The 23411-nt window shown below is 56.3% G+C and overlaps 1 protein-coding gene across 20 annotated transcripts in view; it reads right to left on the reverse strand.

Moving 5' to 3' along the window:
* DNM1 (dynamin 1) overlaps nt 1–22866 on the reverse strand; it is a 41940-nt gene extending 19074 nt beyond the window's left edge. For 14 of the 20 annotated variants that reach the window (XR_011506212.1, XR_011506208.1, XR_011506207.1 and 11 more), the window contains exons 1-10: nt 22586–22865; nt 9605–9678; nt 9129–9278; nt 8551–8754; nt 8193–8291; nt 7937–8097; nt 6441–6583; nt 6172–6307; nt 5918–5985; nt 4654–4792 (exon numbers count right to left, since the gene is read on the reverse strand). Coding sequence is in view for 14 of the 20 variants with exons in the window: in XM_070518645.1 (XP_070374746.1) it covers nt 4654–4792; nt 5918–5985; nt 6172–6307; nt 6441–6583; nt 7937–8097; nt 8193–8291; nt 8551–8754; nt 9129–9278; nt 9605–9678; nt 22586–22746 (1335 nt within the window). In the remaining 6 variants the exon portion in view is untranslated. Of the gene's footprint in view, nt 1–2877; nt 3017–4653; nt 4793–5917; nt 5986–6171; nt 6308–6440; nt 6584–7936; nt 8098–8192; nt 8292–8550; nt 8755–9128; nt 9279–9604; nt 9679–22585 lie in introns of all 20 variants that reach the window. The other 6 variants (XM_070518646.1, XM_070518651.1, XM_070518642.1 and 3 more) reach the window with 2 other exon arrangements.
* Between the last annotated feature and the right edge of the window lie 545 nt (nt 22867–23411).

A 23411-nucleotide genomic window follows, 5' to 3' on the forward strand; every position in this document is an offset into this window, starting at 1 on the left:
GACTATTTATCGAACTTCTGGCAGGAGTGGCTTGCTAAGCTTAGAACACTTGGGGAGAAAAAAAAAAAAGACAGAGATGGGTGAATTTTTCCATATTAAAAAAAATAATTACCATCCACTAAATAAAAGACAAAAATTGTTAAAAAATAAGTTTAAAGCTTTCCTTTTGCTTTTTAAAGTTTTTGTTGCTCATTTTTTCTGTTCACAAAAATCATACAGACTCACTGTAAATTTGAACAGGACTAAAATTTGTGAAGTAGAAATGGGAAAATTCCTATATTCCTTGCTCTCTCTTGAAATAATGGTTAGCAATTTGGTGGATATGCCTTTGGAAATTTATCATGCATATATATAAGTTTTTCCCCCAAATACTATACATTCTTTCCTGAAACCTGCTTTTTTGTTCACACTACATTGTGGAGGGACGTATGAATGGAAATAAATATGCCTTGCCCTTTAAACAGCTATAGTCTTCCATTTCTGTGTAATAGTTCATGTGATCAGTCCACTCTTGGTGGACATCTTGGTTGTTTCCAAAATTTTACCATTTACAATAATTACTGCTTTCCTTTTGGAATGTAATTCAGCAAAGTGTCGCACGGTGTTTCAATGTTTATATCTAGGAATCAGTGTTCTAGGAATCTATCCTATGGAAATAATCCTAGAGAAAGAAAAATAAAGTTCTATATACACAAAGATGTTCATTGCCAGGTTATTTATAATATTGAAAAACTAGAGACAACTTAAATGTTCACCAATAGGAAAGTGGTTAAGTAAACCGGGATAAATCTAATCAACAGAATATTATGCAATCATTAAAAATGCTTATGCAGACCATGTAATAATACTCAAAAAAATGGATATTATTAAGAGAAAACCCTAATACATTCTAATGCTAATACATTCACAGTGTACCTAACAAAATTAACAAACCTATGCATCGAAAAAAAAGATTTGGAGGAATATAAACTGGTGAAAACTTTTTGGAAGGCAACATTGCAGAAGGTACCAAAATTGTCAATGCTCATCACCATTGATCTGGCAGTTCTAGATATAGAAATTTGCCTGAAAGAAACAACAGGATAAGTACTAAAAATACATCTATACGGATATTCGCTGTAGCACAGTCTGTAAAGGAAAAAAAATTTGAAACAACCTAAATGTCTGTCAATAGGATATTGAATATATAAATGATGTCGCATTTCTACAGTGGAATACATTCAGCAGTTCAAGGTCGTGGTCCTTATGTAGCTACACACAAGGATTCTACTGCACACTGCTTGGTAAGGAAGGAGAGTGCATGGTCAGTGTGTGTAGGATGATCCGATTTCGGTTAAAACCAGTGTATGTTTATAATGAGTTAGGAAGGGTGTGCTGCGAGCAAGTCCTTCTTTCTAGGGTTGTGGGCTTATAGGGACTTTTGCTTTCTCTGTGCTGTTTGAATATTTTCATAACAATCATGTATGATCAAAACAAACCAACACTGATAATTTTGTTCTTAAAAAAAGGAATGTACTTGCCGGAAATGTTCAAAAATCTCAACAGTGGCTCTCTGGCAGGGGAGGGTTGTTGCCTTCTTTTTCCTCTGGTATTTTCCAAATTTTCTTTAATTAAGAATGTATAACTTTTATAATTAAAAAACAAAGTGTAAAAAAAAAGTTAGTTATAGCTTGTCTTCTTTTGTAGAAGGATTTGAGTCAGCTTAACATGAATTTGGCATTTTTTAAAGTTGAACAAAAGTAAGAGTGCGTTGCTTAGTATTCATGATGCCGTGGGACCATGACTAAGATGTCACGATAAGTACTATGCAATGGGGAGCCCAGCCCAGGTTTCATTCCACCTGGACAGACACTGAGTGGATGCTGATTTGCTTAATCTATCCCCATTTGACACAAAAGTGGGCAAAAGGGAGACAAGATTGTGAAAGAGGTGCAGTGACTAATCGTGTACGAGCCATGAAAACTGGGACGCGTAATTGAAACATGAAGGTAAGGCAGGTGCGATCCCACCTCCCCAGCACAGGGAGTGTTTTCCAGTACAGGTGAGGCTGGGCTCTCCCCCACCCCCCCAGATGCTGGTTCAGCCTGCTGGGCGGGGGCATTTGAACTCTGGAAAGGTGCCCCCTGGCAGTTGGTTCTCAGGCAGTCCCCTGGGAAGAAATGCTTCAGCAGCTCTGGCTAAAAATCTTCACAATGCCCAAAAGTGGACAAATAGGAAAAAGGCGTCTAAAAGGTCACAGACGACTCAAAAGAGGCCAACCCTGCCAAACACATAGGGATTACTGTAAAGCGAGTAATCCAATATGCTTTTAGGCAAATGGCTTTGGAGGGACCGGGATAGCTCCCTCGCTCCAGGAGGCCTGATCTCAGGGCTCCTCCCTCAGCCTCCCTAATCTGAACCCCACTTGGCTTTTCTTTTCTGAGACTCGGTTTTGTCATCTGTAAAATGAGGATACTACCACCCACTTCTTAGGGGTGTTGAGAGGATTAAGCCAGACAACAAGGCTCTGTCAGATAACAAGCACTTAGCCCAGGGCTTGGCATTCAGTAGGTGCTCAATCAGCAGCAGCCATCTCTTTATCCTCAGCATCGTCATGTCATTTTTATTGGTGGAAAGGGACAGTGACGATACTTGGGTTGGAACAAAGTCTTCTGGCAGAGACGGGGACCCGAAGGGACTGTGAATGTGAGGAGACCCAGGGTGGTAAGCTGGCGTGAAACCTCAGGCTGAGGAACCACCTGGCCAGCGTGGGCATCTGGGTCCACGTGGGTGGCCGAGAGGCTGCCAGGCCTGCTCAGCAGACGGTTCTGCCCACGGGAGGCCATGGCCATGAGAAAAGGATGGCCAGGCCCAGCCCCGCCCAGGCGGCCGTCATACCTTTTCGCTACACTTTCTGATGGTGGCCGTGAGCTCACTGACTACCATATCCACACACTTGATACTGGGCTCTTTGAGCTTCTGCACCTGCTTTTTCACTGTGGCTTCAAAAGCGAGGTCAGGTGTGAAGAGGCCCGTCCTGCACCCAGGGAGAAGGGGAGGACAGGCGGAGGAGCAGCCACGAGTGAGCGGGCGGGCAGGCAGGCAGAGAGAAGGAGGGGAATGGAAGCCAAGCAGGGCCAGGGTCCAGGGGTGGAGGATGGCACAGCATGGGGGAAGAGAGAGAGACACCGACACAGAGAAAGAAAGAGAGAGAACAGAAGACAATGTGAGCGTGGGACCCGGCCCTCCCTACCGCCACCCGGAGTGGGCACCTCCCAGGTGCTGCCAAGCATCCCCAGGGCTCTGTGGGGATGGATGGGGCGCTTCTGAGGGACCAAGCCCCTGCTCTGTACAAGGCCCCTTACTGAGTTCAGATCCTCTCCCCAGCGTTTGGGCCCCCAGTCTTCAGCTACACTGAGCCTCTCTCTCTTTTCCAATGCCATCTTTGTCACAGCCTTGGGTTCTCCTAAGTGGCTGACCCAGGCCAGGACCCCACCCACAAATTCTGTTCAATTCTAGGTTTCCCAGTACCTCCTGCATTTGCTTCATCCTGACTCCACAGCCCGACACAATGCCCCACCTTCACCAGGGTTGCTGCATCCAGCTGCCCAGGCTGTGCACTGCACAGTTCCAGGGGGCTCCATTTGCATAGACTATGGTTCAGACGATGCCTCCTGGAGATGGAGTTTAGCTGCCTGACCTCCACTCTCCAGCTCCCTGCTCTACTGCCCTTCCCTTTCTCCTCAAGGGGCATCCTTTGCCTCTCCTCCGACGGAGTCTGGAGGAACTCAGCTCGGAAAGACAGAAAGAGAGAGAAGAGGAAAGACAGAAAGGGTGGAGGTGGTGATAGAGAGGGGCCAGGGCAGCAGTGGGGAGAGGAAAGGAAGGGAGGCTGGAAGGTGGACTCTAACGAGCACTGGACTTGGAGTCCAGAGCCTTGGTTTCGAGTAAGAGTTCTGCCACTTCCTAGCCAATATGACCTTAGGCAGGTCACTTGGTCTCCTGAGCCTCAGCCTTCCTCCTTTGAGTGGGTGCCATCCCCCCTGCCTTGCCCGGCCCTCCTTGGGTGGTTTGGCGGGCTCAGATGACACAGCGGATGGAAGAGGGCTCTGTCCCTGGGAGGCCGGGTGTGGATGGAAAGGGGGGGGAAGGCCCTGAGTGAGGGTGGGGTGAGGATGGGGAGGAGGAAGGACAGTGGGGAGTCAGGGGGCCTGCTGGACCTGGATCCTCTGCACCCCTCTGGCTGTCCAGGCCCCCAGAGCAGCACCCAAGAAGGCCCTGTATCTCACCTGTCTCCAGGGCTAAGGTTTCCCCAAGACCCCTCCCTGGAGCCCCTAGACATGACCCCCCTCTGAGAGCAGGGAGGGGGGTCAGGGTCCCCTGAAGGCCTGTTCTCCCTGAGCTGGGGGCGCTCCTGATGGGCTCTCAGGACAAACAGCCACCATCATACCTGTCTTACCAAGGTCTAATCGCTTGGTCCCCTGGGCCTGGGGGCCAGTGGGTGGGTGATGCCCCCTCAGAGCGTCCCCGTCTCCTGGTCTGTGGTGGCCTGCCTCCCCCACCCCGCTGAGGTCTGTACATGCTACCGAGGAGGCAGTGGGGACGTGGGGAAGGAGTGCCTGGCAGCAGTGCAGGATGGGGCAGAGGCGGGGGCTGGCCGGGCCGCCGGGTTACCTTCTTGGTGCACTGTCTAACGGTGCTGATTAGCTCCGAGATAACCATGTCCACACACTTGAGACACGGTTCTCGGATCTTCTTCACCTGCTTTTTCACAATGGTCTCAAAGGCCATGTCTGGGGTAAAGAGCCCCGTTCTGAACGCCCGGAGCAGGAGAAGGGCACAGTGTCACAGGCCAGTTCCTGCCAGGTGTGCCAGGCCAGGGCCCCACCCGACCCCCTGAGCTCGGCCCTCTGGGTCCTCCCACTACCCCTCTCTGGGCTTCAGTGTCCCCATCTGTAAAATGGGCGGGTGGGATTCTAATGAAGAACTTTCAATCGATACTCCTTGGGGCAACACAAGGTCTGCTTATAACTGTCATATATGTCCTGTTTCCTCTTAAGGTTCTGTTCACATAAATGGCTCTATGGCCAGAAATGGTTTGAAAACTGCCGGATTCGGTTCTCTTTAGGAGCCTTTCTGGGAAAAAGTATTTTATTTTAAGAGCAGGAGAGAGTTTTTCCTGTGCCTTAGCCAATGCAGTTATCAGTCTGTAAATTCCATGCCAAACCTTGGAATTGAACCTGCATGAAAGCAGGGACATCTTGGTCTCGTTCACTGCCTGGCACATAGTAGGTGCTTTAAATTTCCTTGTTGAGTGAATGCAGTATAGCTCTAGGGCATTGAAGGGCGGGCTAAGCTTTTAAGGAGCCGTCTATTTCCCAGTCCCCCTCCCTGCTCCACAGGCCTTGAGCTTGGCTAGAGGGACATGGGGTGGAATGGGGCCCACTTGGAGCTATTGGGACTATGGGAGGGTCGGATGGTTGAGAGTCCCCGTCCCACCGTAAAAGGACACAGACCAATACCTAGATGATCCACCCCAGGCCCAACCCAGTGGTTTGGGCAGCTTTGCACAGCTACCTGGATAGGACTTGGGGAGTGGTCTCACCCCAAGGGTGGGTGGGGGCCCAAGCCCAGAGGGTACTTCCCCAGACATCTGTATCCTGGGCTCTGCTCAGCTGGTCCCACCTCTAGACCCTGCTCTCAGGGACAGCAAAGGAGGGCAGCAGGTTGCAGGGCTGGGGATGGCCCAGGCCTCCCATCCATCTCCCCCTGCAGGAGGCTGTCTGAGCTGGGGGCCAGAAAGTTGGGGTTTGAGGGGACTGGGGACTAGGGCTCCTGGTCCTTCCTGAGGGAAGCTCACTTCATCACGCCCTATGCCTCTGCATTAGACCCTCCTGCCTTCCGGGGTCCAGCCCCCCTCCCTGGCCCCAATACGTGCCTAATGCCATGGATATTCTTGATGGCATAGCTGATCTCCTTTCGGAGTTCCTTCTCGTCAAACTCCATCTGTGTAGGAGAGAGAGACGGCTGGTCAGGGTCTGTCGTGCTGCCTAGGAGGTCAAGACAGGGTCTGCCCCACTCCCAGGGCTGGGCACTAGGGCCTCTAGTGGGCTCAGCCATGGTACCTGTGAGAGAGTCCTGAGGGGGTGGGCGCTAGCCCTGAGCCCTCCTGCCCCTGGGAGCCTGTCTTACCTTGACCAGCTCAAAGGGGAAGCGCTCATGGAAGATCCGGTTGATACGGGCTCCCCCTGACAGCTCATAAGTGTCGATCTGGTCCCCTGAGCCCTCAATGCGCTTCTCAAAGTCCACGGCAAACTGCTGGACCATCCTGGAGGGAGAACGGTGTGGCCTGAGGGAGCAGCAGCAGCCCAGTGGGGGCAGCCCTGGGAGAGCCCTGTGCGGAGAGGCTGGGGGGAGGGGCAGCTCAGTGATGGGGAGTCAGGAGTCGCCAAGGGCCTCACTGAAGCAGAGCCTTGGTCTTGCGAGCTGGGTCATCAGGACGGAAGTTCTTGTACTCCTCCACCTCCTTCTCAATGGACAGCAGCTGGCTCTGCAGCTTGTTCCGCAGCCCGGGCAGTGTGTCCCGGATGTGGTTCGTCAGTTGCTGGTGAGTGGGGGGGCGAGGAAAGAGTTAAGTTCAAGGTCACAAACCCAGATGCTCACAGGGCCAGGCAAGGACCAGGATGCCAGGGGCCCTGTGGACACAATGAGGTGGAGAGCTAGAGAGGGCAGACACAGCCATGCCCTCTGCTGCCCCATCCAAGAGAACGAAAGCTGCCTGAGGGCAGGGCCTGGCACACAGTAGGTGCTCACAGAGGTGTATTAATTTAATTAATGAATGAATAACTCAATTTTCAATAGAAGCCAGAAATTCAGATTTTTATATGAAATCACCTGATTTTTGACTAATTTTTTTTTTATGAGGAAGATTAGCCCTGAGTTAGCATCTGCTGCCAATCCTCCTCTTTTTGCTGGAGAAGACTGGCCCTGAGCTAACATCTGTGCCCATCTTCCTCTACTTTATATGTGGGACGCCTGCCACAGCATGGCTTGCCAAGTGGTGCCATGTCCACATCTGGGATCCGAACCGGCGAACCCCAGGCCGCCGAAGCGGAACGTGCACACTTAACCACTGGGCCACCGGGCCAGCCCCTAATTTAATATTTTTAGACATCATGAGAGCCAAACCAAATGAATAAATGGGGCAGGGATAGCTAGAGGGCCGCTCCTTTGTGCCCCTGGGTTTAAGGCCTCCCTTAAGGTAATTCTCAGGTTCTGGGCTCACTCTGGCTAGGACCCTACACACAGTCTCTCCTTGAACCTGCACCATGGTCTTATGAAACAGGGTCTTATCACCATTTTACAGATGCAGAAATACAGGCTCAGAGAGCTGGAGAGAGTGTCTCAGTGGGCGAGTGACAAAGCTGGGATTGGAACCCAGGTCTGCGGCCTCCAGAGTCCCCAATACTCCTCTACGCAACACTGCATTCTCCACTGCCTCCCGCCCATCCTTATGCACACACGCACACACTTCAGTTCTGGAAGCCCCATTGCAGATGGAGAAACATCATAAGGAAGCCCCTGGGATCACCTGTTCCCGTCTCCAGATCAGCCTCTCCTCATTCAGGAGGATCAAGGTCTTCAGCCCAGGACACTCCAATCCTGGTCCCCAAACCCAAGCCCTTGTCAGTGCCCCCTCCACACGAGGTCTTGGTCTTCTCTCCATCCTGGGGGGTTATAGGGCTCCCCTCCCAGCCCCAGACAGGGAAAGGTCAGCAAAGCTCTGTTGCTACCTCCCCATGGGACTGTGGGCAAGCTGTTTTGCTTTCCTGGGTCTCAGTTTGTTCATCTGCATAACAGAGATGCTAAACTCTGCTGGTTGGTCTCATAAAACACACTTAAATGATCCTGTTCTCATGCTGGTTTGCCCAGGCCTCATCCCAGCCTGAGCCCCTACCTGGTTGAGGACCTTCTGCAGGTAGGGTGTGCCCATGCGGTCAGCCAAGTGGCGGTAGGATGGGTGGGAGAGGAAGAACTTGCGTTCAGCGGCCAAGGCAGCCGTGATGTCCTTCTTGCCATCGATGTCCTTCTGGCTCCGGTTCACCACCCCGATGTAGCCTGTGGACGGGTTCAAGGTTGGGGTAACCAGCCTTGCAGGGGGTGAGGGGGAAGAGGATGGGCAGTGGAGAGGGTCAGGAGAGTGACCTGCCTACCTCTGCGCAGGGGGAGCAGCTTGTTCTCCAGCACGTCACGGGCATCTGTGCCCTCGTCCATCAGGTCCAGCTTGGTGATGACCCCAATAGTGCGCTGCCCTGGGGGGCGGCAGGAGAGGCTTGTCTACATCTGCACTTGCCCTCACACAAGGGACCCCAATGCACTCCCAGCCTGCTCCCTCCACCTCCCTGCCCACTCCCTCCCTCCCCCACCCCTCATCCATTCTCCACAGAGTGGCCAAAATGTCTTTTAAAGGCATAAGTCTGATCTCACCACTACTCGCTTAGGCCTTCCAGTGGCTCCCCTTCCACTGAGAACAGACCTGCAGGAGGCCTTGTGCTGCCGGTGGGAACCTACCCTGGGAGTCCACCTCCTTGGCGATCTTCAGAGCATCTGAGTTGGCCAGGTCAGAGTTGGCCGGGGACACGGCCAGGATGAGGCAGTTCTCCTTGGTGACGAACTGCATAAGCATGTCCCGGATCTGGAACTCGATGTCGGGAGGTTGGTCTCCCACCGGCACCTTGGTCATTCCAGGCAGGTCCACCAGAGTCAGGTTCAGCACTGGACAGGGCGGCGAGAGGGCGGGCTCAAGGCGAGGGGCGTGGCCGTGGGCGGGCGGATTAAGAAACAGGGCCGGGCTTAGAGAGGGTCGGCTTGGGGGCGTGGCCGTGGGTGGACCGCGTCAGGGAAAAGCGCTGGGCTAAAGCGGGCGGCCCGTTGGAGGCGAGGCCAGAGGTGGGCGGGGTCATGGCAGGGTGGGGCTTAGGGTAGGATGCACAGAGGTGGGGTCGCTGTGGGGGCGGAGTCTGCAGGAGGCGGGGAGCCTGCGTAACGAGGCACCTGCAAGGAGGCGGGGCCAAGGAAAAATGGCCCCCCCAAGGGGCGGGGCTAAGCGGCGAAGCCCAGAGGCCGGGGGCGGGGCCAGGTGTCCTCACCGTGGGGCGAGTAGACGCGGAGGTTGATGGGCACCGGCGAGATGCCCTTGTTGGTGCCGGTGACCCGATCGGTCTCAGCCTCGATCTCCAGGCGCACCTCCTCGAAGTCGGTGAATTTCTTCCCTTTGCAGTGCAGGAACTCGGCATATTCTGCCCCGGAGGCGGAGTCGGGGTGGGGGTGGGATGAGGGGGCGAAGTTAGGGGTAATTATTACAGCCAGGAGCCCACCTGGGTCCCATTTTCCACTGGGAATAGACCTTCACACACACACCCCCCAAACGCTGCCTTTTCTCTCCTCCCTCCCCACAGCAACGCCATGTCTCCGTTATGCATTTTTATTCCCACTGTCCAGATGGGGAATGGAGGACCAAGGTCATACAGCGAGCAAGTTCAGCGGCTAGGCTGGACCTCTCCTTGGGGATGGGGTGGGGGGCTGGTGAGCCCAGGTCGGGCTGCTGGTGGACGACACCACGTACCTGTGGTAGCATTGACTAGCTGCAGGACCAGGGGGCGTCGGGTGACAATGCCAGATCCTCGGGGCAGGAAGTCCCTGCAATGAGTTGGGGGTAACAGGATGGTCATGGGTGCTCCAAAGCTCCCCACAGTGCCCCACCACACCTTAGCCCAAGGGCATCAGGTTGCTAAGGGGAGATAGCAGCTGAGAAAGGTGGAAAAGACTTCCCCCAAATCCCCCGGGTCACAGAATTTCTGCATTTGAGGTGCCAGGAGACAAAACCAACAAGCCCGAGACCTCTCTCAGGTATGCCCTGTGTTTGGTTCTGAGCCAACAGGAAGTCCCTGCCCCAACCCAGCCACTGCCATTCAGCCCAGGAGAAACTGAGGCATGGGGTGCCCCACATGCCCAAGTGTCCAGTGGCCACAGGGTGGATCCCAAGGAAATGGAGCTGCACCTCCTCCCCTCCCTTCCGCTGTGCGGAAGGGCAGCGTCTCACTTCCCCTTCCCAGGCCCCATCTGGCTGGTGTTGAGGATGAGGGGTTTGGGGGGAAGGAGAAGGCAAGGATAAGAACTCAAGCTTAAGCGCCTACTGCATGCCAGGCTCTTTGCGGGCAATAGCTCCTGGGCTCCACATAATAGACTCGTGAGGTAGGTGCTGTTATTATCCCTTTTTACAGATGAGGAAACTGAGGCTCAGGGGTGTACAGGTTGTGCAGCCAGTAGCTAGCAGAGCAGACCCTGGATCTAGAACTGTTTGACTCTGCGGTGAAAGCTCCCAGCCCCTCAGCGCCCTGCAGTCCTTTGAAGCACTGAACTCAGGGGTCCCAAGGTCACCCTCTGCCTGATGTCTGTACCTGAGACAGCAGCTCGTGCCAATGGCAACCTCAGCAGTCCTTTTGGCTAACTCTTGCAAGTGCCGATTCTCTGTCTTGTCAGCTCTTCCCATCTCCCCACCCACTACGGCCCCAGCCAGGCTGGCACAAGAATGAGGGTGGAGGCCTCTTCAGGGACCAAGCTGGCGGAATCTGCAGTCATGGGACCCCCAGGACCCAGGAGAGGGGGAGCTGTCTGGAGCCAGAGGGACCATAGAATCCGGCCAGCCACCTCATTGACGGAGAGACACATGGAGGCCCAAGAAGGGGAAAAGACACAGTCAAGCTCCTACAGGGCTCAGACAGCCAGAGCAAGAACCCGACTCTCCTGCCCCCAGCCCAGAGCCTGACCTGGATTCACACATCTTCCTGTGCCCCAAGGTTGAGGCAGGGGGTCCCAGGGAGAACAGAGCAGGCCCAGGCTCCTGGGCTCAAGGCCTCCTCTTGGGACCCCGGGGAGGCCCCTTCCATCCCCTGTCCTCATCTGCCCTCCTAAGGGGGAGGAGTCAGCCACTTTAATGGGGAAGGAAAAGGATGATGAATCCTGCATTTATTCATCATTTCTAGGTACCCGGCAAGCGCTTTTCATTTTTGCAAGACTCTGCACTTCAACAGGGCAGGGCTTGCTCTTTCTGTCCACCACTGTGTCCCAGAGCCCAGCACAGGGCTTAGCACACAGGAGGTACTTCATAAATGTCGACTGAATCCCCAAGTCCTCGGCACAGTGCTCGGATGTGGAAATTATCATTTTACAGATGAGGCAGCTGAGGCTCAGAGAGGTGAAGTGACTTGTCCAAGGTCACCCTATTAGGAATGGCAGGGCTAGGACTCAAACCCAAGTGTCTGTTGGACCCCAGAGCCTGGGAACTTCCCTGTCAAACTGTGCTGCTCCCTAAACCCGTGGAAGCCAGACTTGACTTTTTACGTAATTCAATTAAATTCAGTCTACGACATATTTGGGAGCAGCTGCTCTGTGCCAGGCCCTGTGCTGGGCCCTGGGGATGGGAGATGATGAGTCAGACAGTTCCCCACCCGAGGAGCTCACAGTGTGGTGGGAGAGCCAGACCAGTAAACAGATAATGCAGTGCAGTGTGACATGTGCTGGAACGGAGGTGCAAGAGGCAGCACAGAAAAGGAGGTGATTAACTGGGGGGCTGGGGGACTTCCTATCTCTATCTCTCCCCTACTCACTCCTGTGGGGGTGACCCCCTAGTATTTGGGATCCCCCCAGGGCTGTGGAGATAGGACATCTGTTCTCACATGGGGCCTGGGGTCCACCCTCTTCCCCACCAGCTCCTCACCCAGCAATACCATGGCAACAGTAGTTGCCATGGAAACTGCAGGAGGGGCTTGGAAGGATGGGACTCCCCACAGAAAGCCCCCACGCAGAGACATGGACCTGCCCCGGAGCTCTTCCCTGAACGGCCTCCCCCTGCACAGATGGGCCCACTTGGCCCTGGCCGGCCTGAGGCGCAGAGGTCTGTGAGGTGCCGCATTGAGGGCGCGGGGAGCCCAGGGCTGGGCTGGAGGCAGTGGTCAAGGGTCTGGGCCTGCCTGCCCCAAGTCACTGCCTCCCCAGGGCTACTTAAAGGCCAAGCAGCTTATGGGAAGCAGAGATTAGAGGGCAGGGCCACGTGTCGGGGCAGAGCCTCTTCTCAGACTGAGATTTCCCAGGGCCAGAGTGGGGATAGGAGTGCCCGGATCAAGAGGGGCCCCATCTCTGCCATGGCCCAGGTTCTCAAAGTGACACCCTCACAGGGCCTGCATCAGAATTCCCTGGGCAGCTTGTTAAAATGCACATTCCTCAGACATGCTGGGTTAGAATCTTAGGGGCAGGGGTCTGGGGAGGAGAGGAGAGAATCTGGATTTTAAACGCAATCCCCATGTGATTTTCACATTCCCTTTCAAGTTGAAGGATCACTGGCTTAGTGGTTGGGAGCCAGTTCCAGGCAGAGGCCCTGGGGTCGAATCCCAGCTGAAGAAGAACTTAGCCCGTGCCTGGTACACAGTAGGCGCTCGGCAGCTCAAGGGGGCTTCCGAGGAGTGCCTCCTGTTCTCAGCCTCCTCCGTAGGAGGATTCCCAAATTTCAGCAAGGAATCCAAGATCCTCTGGAACCCTCTGCCTCACCGCCTCCGGGCCCCGAATGGGATCTCAGGATTCTGGCCATGAACTGTTGGACGGAAACGATGGACATCAAAGAGGAGAAGCTCTCAGAGGCCATCTCATGCCCCCATCACCGTCCAGAGGGTGGGACAGAGGCCGAGAGAGGGGCAGGGAGCTGTGAGGCCACACGGTGATGGGAGAGGTGGCCAAGAGGGACCAGGACACTGGAGGCCTGCTCCCCAGCCCCACACCTGGACAGCCAGTGAAGAGCACCGGCTTGTTCCCACGTTCAGACTGTGAGAGCCTCGCTCGGCACAGGCCTGGCACATGGTAGGTGCTCAGGTAGCACTCGAAGGGGCGGGCATGGCTCAGGCTCGGCAGCTCCACAGCCCCTGCCCTTCACCTGGGCACCCTGTCCCACAGCGCTCTGTTAAAGTGCCCCCTGGTGCCTCAGCCCTGTGGATTCACGCCGATCCAGCCAGTGCCACCCCTGCACTTCCCACCCAGCTCCTGCTTAGGCTGAGGGAGCACAGAACAGGTGCCCAGAGAAAAGTGTGCCGGGCCCACCAGCCTCGGAGGCCGTGTGGGAGGGTTGCATGGTGGCATGCCAGCTCTCCCTACTCATTCTAGGCAGATGGTGGTTTCCCGGGGAGGCCTTGCCTTGCCATCTGCAGAGGCACCTTCAAACCTGAAGCCAGGGAGGATGAAACAAACACCTCTCAGGACCTCCAAACGCCGTACGCTCCCTGTCTGAATTGACACTGTCATCCCCAGAGGGGTCTGGAGAAAGTACATCGAAGGTCTGAAATGACCCCCACCACCACATCTGGGGCCAGGGCTCAGGGACCCTGGATCCTAGATCCTGTTGAATGCAAACGATGCCAGAAAGTAGCATGCTTGGTGTGGCATGTACCCAGGGGAGGTCATTCTTATAAGTCTCCTGTTTCCTGGCTCTGATGTCAGACAAGCCCGGTGTTGAATGTCAGAGCTGCCACTTAGGAGCTGTGTGGCTGTGGACAAATGACCATACCTCTCTGAGCCTCAGTTTCCACATCTATAAAATGGGTTTCTTTGAGGCTTGTAGAAGTTAATGCCTGAATAAATGGTAGCTTCGTGATTACAAATATTATAACTTGTTGAGTGAGCTGAGAACACAGGCTGGGCTCCCACAACCGTCACCAAACAGTGCACAGGGAGGGAGCTGGAAGGTGGGTCTCCAGGGGCTGGCGGGAAGAGTGGGCAGTCAGGCCAGGATATTTCCAGCCAAATTTTGCCACTGGACGTGGAAGGCAAGGGGGGTGGGCAGGCTCTGAGGTGCCCTCTGAATCAGGGAGCCGGGGTGGAGGCGAGGAAGTGGGTGGGCCAAGAAATACAGTAGGGAGGAGGTGAGGCTGCCTCCAGGCAACAAGTCCCTCTCTGTTCCTGCTGCCCCAGGAGGCCCCAGGCGTGCCCACGTCACACAGCCCATGAATTTCCAGCTGAGGTTTGAACATTTCAGAACAGTCGGGGCCTCAGCCTCCCCTGCTGTCCTGCTGTCCTGAGAGCAGGCACCGGGCTGGCACTGTTTACGGCCGTCTCCCCAGCACCCAGCACGGAGCCGGAGCCGGCACGGGGGATGCCTCATTGGCCGAAAGAATGATTTAAAGACGAGCTCCTCCGGTTTTCTCACCGTCACCATCACCCTTGTTGTACACATGTGGAAACTGAGGCAGAAAAAGGGGAAGAGTGTTGCCCAAGATCACAGTGCACGTTAGTGACAGGTTGGGGCTTGTACTCAGGACTCTGGACTCAGAGCCTGGCACTTTCTCCACAGCAACCATTTTCTCTTTTAAAGAAGATCCATGATGTTTCCTTCCACCTTGTCCTTCCTACTTTTCTTCTTGGCCTCTTTCCTCCTTCCTTCCTTCTTTTCAAGTCTTGATGACTTTTTATACTTTCAAAATGGAAATAGAGTTCTCTTTTGCCTCCTACTTTTAAAAATCATATGTTCTCCTTTGAAAAAATATTCAGAAAATACATAAAGTGTTTAAAAAATAAAATGCAACCATCATCCCAACACCGGGGGCTCATCATCTCATCACTCATAATTATCATCGTGGCAAACACCGAGGGGTCGTTGACTGCCGGCCAGGGACTCTGCCACGGGCTTTAAAATCCGCACCATCACGAGGTTTCTTTTTGGGGTGATGGAAGTGTTCTAAAATTAGATGGTGATGCTGGTTGCACAACTCTGTAAATATACTCAAAATCATTGAATTGTGCACTACAAACAAGCGAATTTTATGGCATGTGAATTATACCTTATTAAGCTGTTTAAGAAATCTGCAGCCTCCAAATTGATCCTCGCACGGCTGTGTGGGGTGGGTGTGACCCATTTCCCCATCTTACAGGGGAAGAAACTGAGGCTCAGAGAGACAAAGTCACACGCCCCTCATATGCCCACATGTGCACCGGGCTCCGTCCACACTTGGGTAGCAGCTCCATTTGACTAATAGCCTATCATGGACATTTCCCAAGTCATTCAATTCAGAGCCACATCTGGATCCTTATTTCTTCTCACCAGCAGCTTGATGCGAAGGAATCTCAGCTCCACCAATAAATTACTTCCCTGCTCCAAACCTCAGCTTCCCCATCAGTGACCTGGGACACAGTCCAGCAGCTCTCTCCTGGGGCTGTCGAGGGAATGCCCTGAGGTCTTGCCGGGAGAGCGCTGTCCCTTCGACTTCGGGACTCAGGTCAGAGGGGAGCGTGCCTTCACCTACTGAGATTTTTCTCCCCGCCCTGGTTGGGGACCTCGTTTCCTGTGCTAAGATCATTTGCATCAGAGCTGGAGTGATGAACGAGTGGCGCAGTCACAAAGAGGTACAAAGTCCACCGTAACCGTGGGAGAAACTGCGGTCTGCCAGGAGCCCTCAGCCGTCTTCCTCTACAGCTCCTCATCCTGGGAGAAAACTGAGCTCTACCCCACACACCCAGGGGCCGGTCATCGGGGGCGAGGGTGGTCAGGCAAGGCATCCTGGAGGAGGTGTTGGCTGATGAGAGACTTGGAGGACGAGCCAGTGAAGGAGGAAGACCAGGGCATGTTGAAGAGCCTTCCAGCATATGCAGTGGCCCCCAGGAGGGGGAGAGAGAGGACTCAGCCCACTTTTTCCATGAACTGCAAGATACTCAGATGGCCCAGGAGGGAGCACCGGAGGGAAGCAGGGCTGGGTGAGGCAGGCCTCAGGGGCCCATCTCAGGAGCCGTGGCTCTGTTTGGAGGGCAGGGGGCCAAAGAGGGCTTCAAGCAGAGGGGGTCAGATTGGGAAGCCATAGAATGTTCCATGCTGTCAGGGGGAGAAGAGATGAGAGGGGCAAGGGAGGAGGCTGCCCCCAATGCTAAGACAAAGGTGGTGGCGGTGGAGGTAGAGGGGTGGACTAGGCGCAGGACCACAGATTCGGGGATGACCAGGACAGGGAGGATGAGAGAGGAGGGGGAGGCTGACCCTGGGGCCTCTGGCCAGGGCACTGGGAAGATGCCACTTAAGAGACTGTCTTGAACACCTTGTGAGGCCAATATTCCTCTTTGTCCTGTTGCCTGTAGTAATTCCAAGTTGCTAGAGCTGTCTTCCCCAAACAGCTCCTGTTCCTTAGCCAGATTTCAGTCCGGGGAGGAGGTAAGAGTGCCAGAGAGACAACCAGGGAGAGTGGAGGAGAAGTTGAGGTGCGTGATATGTACGCACATGGTCGGGGTGAAGAGGGTGGACATTCACATGAAGGCAGGAGGTGGGTGAGGGTTCCTGTCTTGCCTCTGATTCCATTGCTGTGTGACATAAGGCAGGTCTCCTACCCTCTCCGAGCCATTTCGTCATGTGAAAACCTGCTCCTCCTACTAACAGGTTGTTGGTTCCAAGCAGACAGTAACAAGTACTGCCCTTGGACCTGGGGAATCAGGGGCCCCAAGCTTTCGGGGTCCCTTTTTGGATCTCTGGCCTCACTTTCGCCATGGAGCAAGGGGTCCCCAGGTGCCAAGGGCAGGTGCCCGGCTGGAGCCTGTGCACCCCTCCTGGGCCACATTTGAGTGTCCAGGAATCCCCCTTGAGCAGCCTCAAACTCTCCTCCAGGGTCTGCCCCCCTGAAAGCTGCCCTCACTGCTGTGGGGCTGCCCCGGGGCTCAGGGGGGATCCTTTCTGGGGCCGCAGATAGAGCTGGGATATGAGGGCTGGGGTGTCCACATGTGAGCCAAAGAGGCCCCTTGTGGTGCAGGATGGAGTGGGAAGGACAGGGGCAGCCTGGGGAGAGGGGCCACCTGTCCCCACACCTCCACATGCCATCACAGAACTCTGAGGAGTCTGAAATTCTAAATTCACACCCAGCCTGCCAAGCTCTTACAAAGGTGTGTTCGTCAAGGTGGGGGGTATTGTATCTAGCAATGTATTGTATTGTATTGCATTGCATCTAGCAATTCCTCAGCTTGATTTATAACTGGAATGTTTGGACACACGGCACATGGGCCCCCACTCCTGCTCTTGTTCCACGCCTGATAGCACTGCGCCCACGACTCGCTTCCTCCCCTCCCGCCCTCCCCAACCTGCATCCCGCCCCTGAGGTTTCGACCCTCTGACTCCAGCCAAGGCCTGGGAAACTCGATTCTTCTGGAGTTGGGATCAGATGCCGTCTCCCAGGGTCACCTTTCATTCCCAGCTCCTCGAGGCCACCGAGTGGGGCAGGGGTTTGGGGAAGATGTCCTCTGGCCGGGGATGGGCACATGAGTCAAGCTGTGGGCATGTACTCAGCACGTGGCAGGTGCATGCTCTGAGCACAGAGAGGCTAAAGCAGAATGTGGCTGCCCGGCAGCAATGGGGGCTCTCTGGGTGGGGGTGGCTGTCGAGGGGCCACTAGCGCCTCCCGGACCTCATCACTCAGCCACACTGCCCTGCCTCTAGGTCCTCAAACCCACTGGGCTCCTTCCCGCCTTGGGCCTTTGCTCAGGGGGGACCCTGCCCCTGGAGAATGTTCACTCCTTTGCCTGACCACGTCCTATTCTTGCTCAGGTCCAGCCTCAAATGCCGCCTCCTTAGGGGGCTTTCTCTAGTCCCCTGACGGTTCCCCACCCTTCAGCATCAGGCTCCTCATACCCTTCCTCAAACATGACAAAAAGAGCTCTCTGTGTGATTCAGTGTCTTTCTGTCCTGCTCAGTGGCGAGCCCCCAAGAGCAGGGATGGGTCCGGCTTGGTCATAGCTGGATCCATAGGGCCTGGCACGCTGCAAGTGCCAACAAAATGTCAGCTCCCTCTGCCCCCATCAGTCAGTGACTTTCTACCTGCAATGTCTCTGTTAGCCCCTAATCCTCTTTGGCCTCAGTCTCCAAATCTGGGAAATGGGCCCACTAAGATGTATCCGCAAGTGTTCAGAGGAAGAGACAGAGCTTAGTGTGGCGGCTGGGCGTCCCCCATGGGAGGGGCTGGGGCTGGCCAAGAGGAGGGCTCTTAGAGGCTGGAGACCAGCACCCAGCCCGTGCTGGGATGAGGATGTGGAGGAAGGGGCAGGGCGGTTTGTGGGAGGCAGGGAGCCTGGGCAGGCATAGGCAGAGTAACCAGGGAGACGCAAAATCTTGTCTCCCAGGCTGCCCCTTGGGCCCTGGACAGAGGCCTGCTCACCAGGCCCCCTGCCCAAACCAGATGAAGACCTCTGTCCCCACCCTGGCCCACCCCCAGCTGCACCTATGCCCAGGCAGGACCGGAACTGGCACGTCCTCTATGCCAGGCCTTCCTCTGAGTGCCCCTCAGGCATTGTCTCAGCACAATCCCAGGAGGGAGGCGTTATTATTACCCCCATTCTACAGATGGGGGAACAGCGGCTGAGGGGGTTTAAGAAACACGCTCGAGGTCACTCTGCTTGCAGGTCGCGGAGCTGAGCTACAAACCCTGGTCCGACCCCGGAGGCTGAGCTCTCAGCCCCTCTGCCACATCCCCACTGGCCTCGGCCTCCCCAGGGGCCAAGAGGGTGACGAGGGTGCGCACTGCCCATTTGTTGGCCTGCCCGGCACCAGCGCGAGCGAGGTCAGGGCACCGGAGCCTGGAAGCCTGTCCCAGGACTCCCCACTCTTGCCGCTGGACGGGCTTTGTGGGGACGGGGCACGCGGCGGAGGGCCAACGGGGGAGCCTGGGGCACCAGGGACCTGCTCACAAAACGCTGGGGTGTCCTGGGGCCCCCGCACAGTCCTCTGTCTGCACTCGCCCCCAAGATGATCTCACCTACGCTCATGGGTTAAATCCTGTCTCTCCACGGACAACTCGCAAATGTCTATTTCCAGCCGCCTTCCCCTGCGCTTCCCACTCACATCACCACACTGCCCACCTGACGTCCCAGACTCCACATGTTCAAAACCAAGCTCCAGCTCCTACCCCCGCCCCCCAAACCTGCTCTGTATCCCAAACCCGCACTCCGTCAATGGCACCAACACCCACCCCGAACCAAAGATGCTGAAGTCATCCTTGATTCCTCTTGCCTCACCCCCCCACATCCCATCCACCAGCAAGTCTTGTGGGACCTTCCTCCAAAATATATCCTGAACCCCATCATTCTCCTCCTCCCCACAGCTAAAGCCCGGGTCCAAGTCCTGTCACCTCCTGCCTGCCACAGCAGCCTCCTCCCCTGTCTCCTGCCCCCTCTCGGCCCCCATGTCACACACTTGCTGGAATCAGCTCAAGTCACTCCACTACTTGAAAGCTTCTGATAATAATGAAAATAAACCCAAACTCCTCACCACTTTCTGAGGGCCTGTAGATCTGGCCCCTGCCTACCTCTCTGAGGCCATGTCCCCCTTGCTCATCAAACACCAGCCCCAGTGGCTCCTTCCTGTTCTTCAAACACAGCAAGTTCATTACTGCCCCAGGGCCTTTGCACTTGCTGTTCCCTTGGCCTACAATGCTTCTCCACAGCTAGTCCATGGCTTCTCATCCCTCAGATGCCACCCCCTCCTACAGACCCTCTCTGACTTCCCCACAGAAAGCAGCCAACTCCCCTCCCCGGCACTGACCACATTCTCTGGTTGTCTTCACCCCATACATGCTCCTGTGTTCATTATTTCAGAGTTTCCCCTCTGGAGTGCAGAGCTTTTGCTTTTTCTACCCTAGCATTCCCCATGCGGAGCATTGTTGGCCCTCCATGAATGATGAATGAATGACTGAATCAGCCTCAGTTTTCCTTTCTTTCAAAGGGGAATGAAGAAATAGCACAGACCCAGAGGAGTCCTAGCAGGGTCTGGGCCGGCCGCTGGGCCAGTTCCTTTGCAGAGCTGACACAGGGCCCTCCTGGGTGCCCAGGAGCCCAGCTGGCCTGAAGCAGCCTCGCTTCCCCTGGTGCATTTTCCACTTCCTCTCCGTCGGGGGTTGACTCCCGGGAAGCCCCAGGAGGCAGAGCGGCTGTTGCCATGTTCACCAGCCTGGGGACCCAGCCCTGGGCGGAGAGGTCGGAGCACATGAAGGAGCAGGTGGGGCTGGCTGGGGGCCCTGCGGAATCTCAGTTTCCCGCCTGCACCCCAGCCCTGGCCTCCTCCCTAGCTCTCACGAGGATCAAATAGTGCTGTCCCACCCACTCCTCCGCCTCAGCCCAAGCCCCTCTCCTCTGCCCTGGGCCTGCACCGGGACGCCCCACGCAGCCTCCTGCAGGGCCACTGTCCAAGGGCGTTGGGTGCAGGGGGCAGCGTCCACATCCCGCTCCACCACTCGACTGGCAAACGGTTGCCGCATTCAGCTGTGCCCGGCTGGCCTGCTGTGCTGCCTACGGACTGGCACCTCTCTCTGCCAGACAGTGACCTCCAGGAGGGCAGAGCAGGGTCTGTCCTGGCACACGCACGCCCCCAAACCTGACTACCAACACCTCCCTCCCACATGCTTACACCCATGAACTCATTGGAGCCCCACAGCCACCGTCTCAGCAAGGGAGAGCCGCAGCCATCAGTGTCCCATCCCTCAGATGGGAAAATGGGGGCCCACATGCCTGCATGTTCCTGTGCCCAGTGCAGGGCTTGGCTCTCAGAGGCTGTCAGGGTCCAGATTGGGAAGCTGGGCTGTGGGGTCTAACAGACACTGTCCTTCCTGGCTGTGTAGCTTTGGGCAAGGCATGTAACCTCAGGGCCTCAGTTTCCTCATCTGGAGGATGGGCATGATGGGAGCTGCCTCATGGGGCTGTTGTGAGCCATCCCATGAAGTGTGGTGTGGGGCACATGCAAAGGGCTCACTTGCAGCCACTTTCTCGTCTGTACCCTATGCCGAGAACACATAGCCTGGCACAGCGCAGACATTCAGCAAATGCTCCATGAGGAAAGGTGGGAATATGGTTTGTACGCTGTAAAGTGCTGGATATCCACAAGTGCCATTTAAAGCACTACAGCCTCAGGGCTTCATTGCCTCCGAGGTCCCCCCATCCCCTTGCTCTGACTGTCAGGCCATGGGGAAAGGGCCCATCTGTGCGTCTCGCCTGTATGTCTCTGCAGCTCTGGGGGTCACGTGAGCAGGAGGGGGGTACTGTAGGAGCTGGTCCCCAAGAGGCAGACGGCCTCCCCCTCTGCTGACCAGATGGGGCTGGCCGCCCCCATGGTGGTTTTCCAACATCCCACAGACATATCGCTCCTGTCAGGACCCTTCTGCCTCACCCCTAGTGTGTGCACTGGGCTTCCCAGGTCATTTGAGGGGCAGGAACAACCATCCAGGCCAACTGTCCATATTAGAGATGAGGAAACTAAGGCTCAGAGAGGGCAAGTGACTCGCCTAAGTTTTCACAGCAGAACCTGGCTTGGGCCAAGGATGTCTTCCCTAGAACTTCTGTCCTCTGAGAGGTTGGGGGGGTCCTCTGCCTCCCTCTTCCATATGCCAGGCACTTCCTTAGCCGTGAAGGTCATTGGAAGAAAGCTAGGGTTTCTGAAGGTGAGGGAGGGAGATGATAGAGTGGGGAGGTCAGTGTCAACTCTCCTGCCTGCCCAGCCCCCGTTCTGCCTAGCAGCACGGGAGACTGCCGTCCTCTCTCTCTCCTTCTTAGCACCGGAAAAGCCATCTCTGCCTCCCCTTTTTGGGGAGAGTATGGGGGGGTCTCGACCCTGCCTGCCCCCCAAACCCAAGACCCTTTGTCTTTGCGGTTGCCCCCTACTCCCGTGCCACCTGGCCTTCCCAGGGGCTTGTGGGATCAGAGGCAGGAGGGGGATTAGGTTCTGCAAATGGCTGCCCCCCTCCCGCCATCCAGCCTCCCTGTCTTAGTCATCTCTGCCCTCCGCTGCCTTCTCTCTCCATCACAATCCCTCTGCCAGGCCAAGAGGAGAACGACACTGACAGGCGCCCCCCACCCAGGGGCGGCGGCGGAGCAATGGGCCAGCTGCTCAGCAAAGGATCGGAAGCGGTTTCTCCCCCACCTCCCTTCTCTTCCTCATCCTGCAGCCCGCGCCTCCCCCCCCAGCCAGGCGCCGCGCTGCGCACGGATGGCGGCGGGAGCCGCAGAGGTGTGTGTGTGAGGGGGGAGGCTGTGCCTGGTCCTCGATGCCCACGGGGCTATGTCCTCTCCCAGGGGCTGCAGAGTGCGTGCGTGGGGGGGGGGGGGAGGCGGGGGGGGGGTCTCCTGCCACTGTCCAGGAACTCCCATGGGGCAGGGAGCTGTCCCCCGTAGAGCCCTGGGGTGGGGGCGCTGCCAAGGGGTGCTGCCCGCTCCAAGAGGCTCTCGGAGCCGACGGGAGGCGCTGAGTAATGCAGGCCCCCTCGGTGCCTATACTGGGGGAGGGTGGCAACCCTTTGCCAGGGGCTCTTGGCAGAGCGCTGTCTTCCCTAAAGGATGGGGCGGAGGAGGGGGGCGTGATACCGTGGCCTGTGGCTTGACGACATTTGTAGACAAGCGGGGGGCGCTGCCGCCTGAGGGGCTCCCGTGGAGGGGGGGGCCACCTCCCTTTGGCTGGAGGTGGGGGGCGCGCCGTCCGTGGGGCAGCGCCGTCGGGGCCGGGGCAGAGGGCAGGGGACCCCGGCGGGCGAGTCCGCGCTCCGGGGCGCGCCGTTCCTACCTGCCTACGAAATTCTCGAGCACCGAGCTCTTGCCGGCGCTCTGGCCGCCCACCACGGCGATCTGCGGCAGGTCGAGGTCCGCGTTCTGGCCGATGGCAGAGAAGGCGTCCTGCAGCCGGTTAACCAGCGGGATGAGATCCTCCATGCCACGGTTGCCCATGGCTGCGGCGGGCCCCGCGGGCTGCGATCCGGCGGCTGCTCGGGCTCCCGGCTCCGGTTCCGCCGCTGCAGCCGCGCGCTCCGACTGTCTGCGCCTCGGGCCCCCCGCCCCTCTGGGAGCGGAGCGGAGCGCTACTCCAAGATGCCACCAGATGGCGCTCGCGGCACCGCGGGCCGGCGGCCGTGCGCAGGCGCCGCCCGCGGCGCTATGGGGATTGTAGTTTTCTCCTTCTGCGGCTTTTGGGGCGCTTGACCGTGTCTGGGGGTCGCGGATGCTGCACCTCAGATATAATTCATGGAAATGGACGAGGTCTCACACCTAGTACCGGGCCTCTCCTATAGTGGTCATGACTGCCTTGCTCGGTCTTACAGATGGGGAAACTGAGGCTTGGAGAGATCGGCCTCCTCCAAGGTCACAATCTCCTGACCAGGAGTTCCAGCTGGCCTCACTGCCCTCTACTCTGGGTTCTGACACTAATTCATCTCTGGAGTGTCCCTTTCGTCGTTTGGGCCTCAGTTTCTCTGCCTCTAGAAAGAGAATAATAGAACATTAATTCAACAAATAGTTATTAAGCACTTCCTATAAGCCAGGCCCTTTTCCAGGCGCTGGAGAGAACAGCAGTGAACAAGACAAGCAGGTCTCCCCCCTCGTAGACCTGACATTCG

Source organism: Equus asinus, chromosome 10 (assembly GCF_041296235.1).
Source record: "Equus asinus isolate D_3611 breed Donkey chromosome 10, EquAss-T2T_v2, whole genome shotgun sequence".
Lineage (NCBI taxonomy): Eukaryota > Metazoa > Chordata > Mammalia > Perissodactyla > Equidae > Equus > Equus asinus.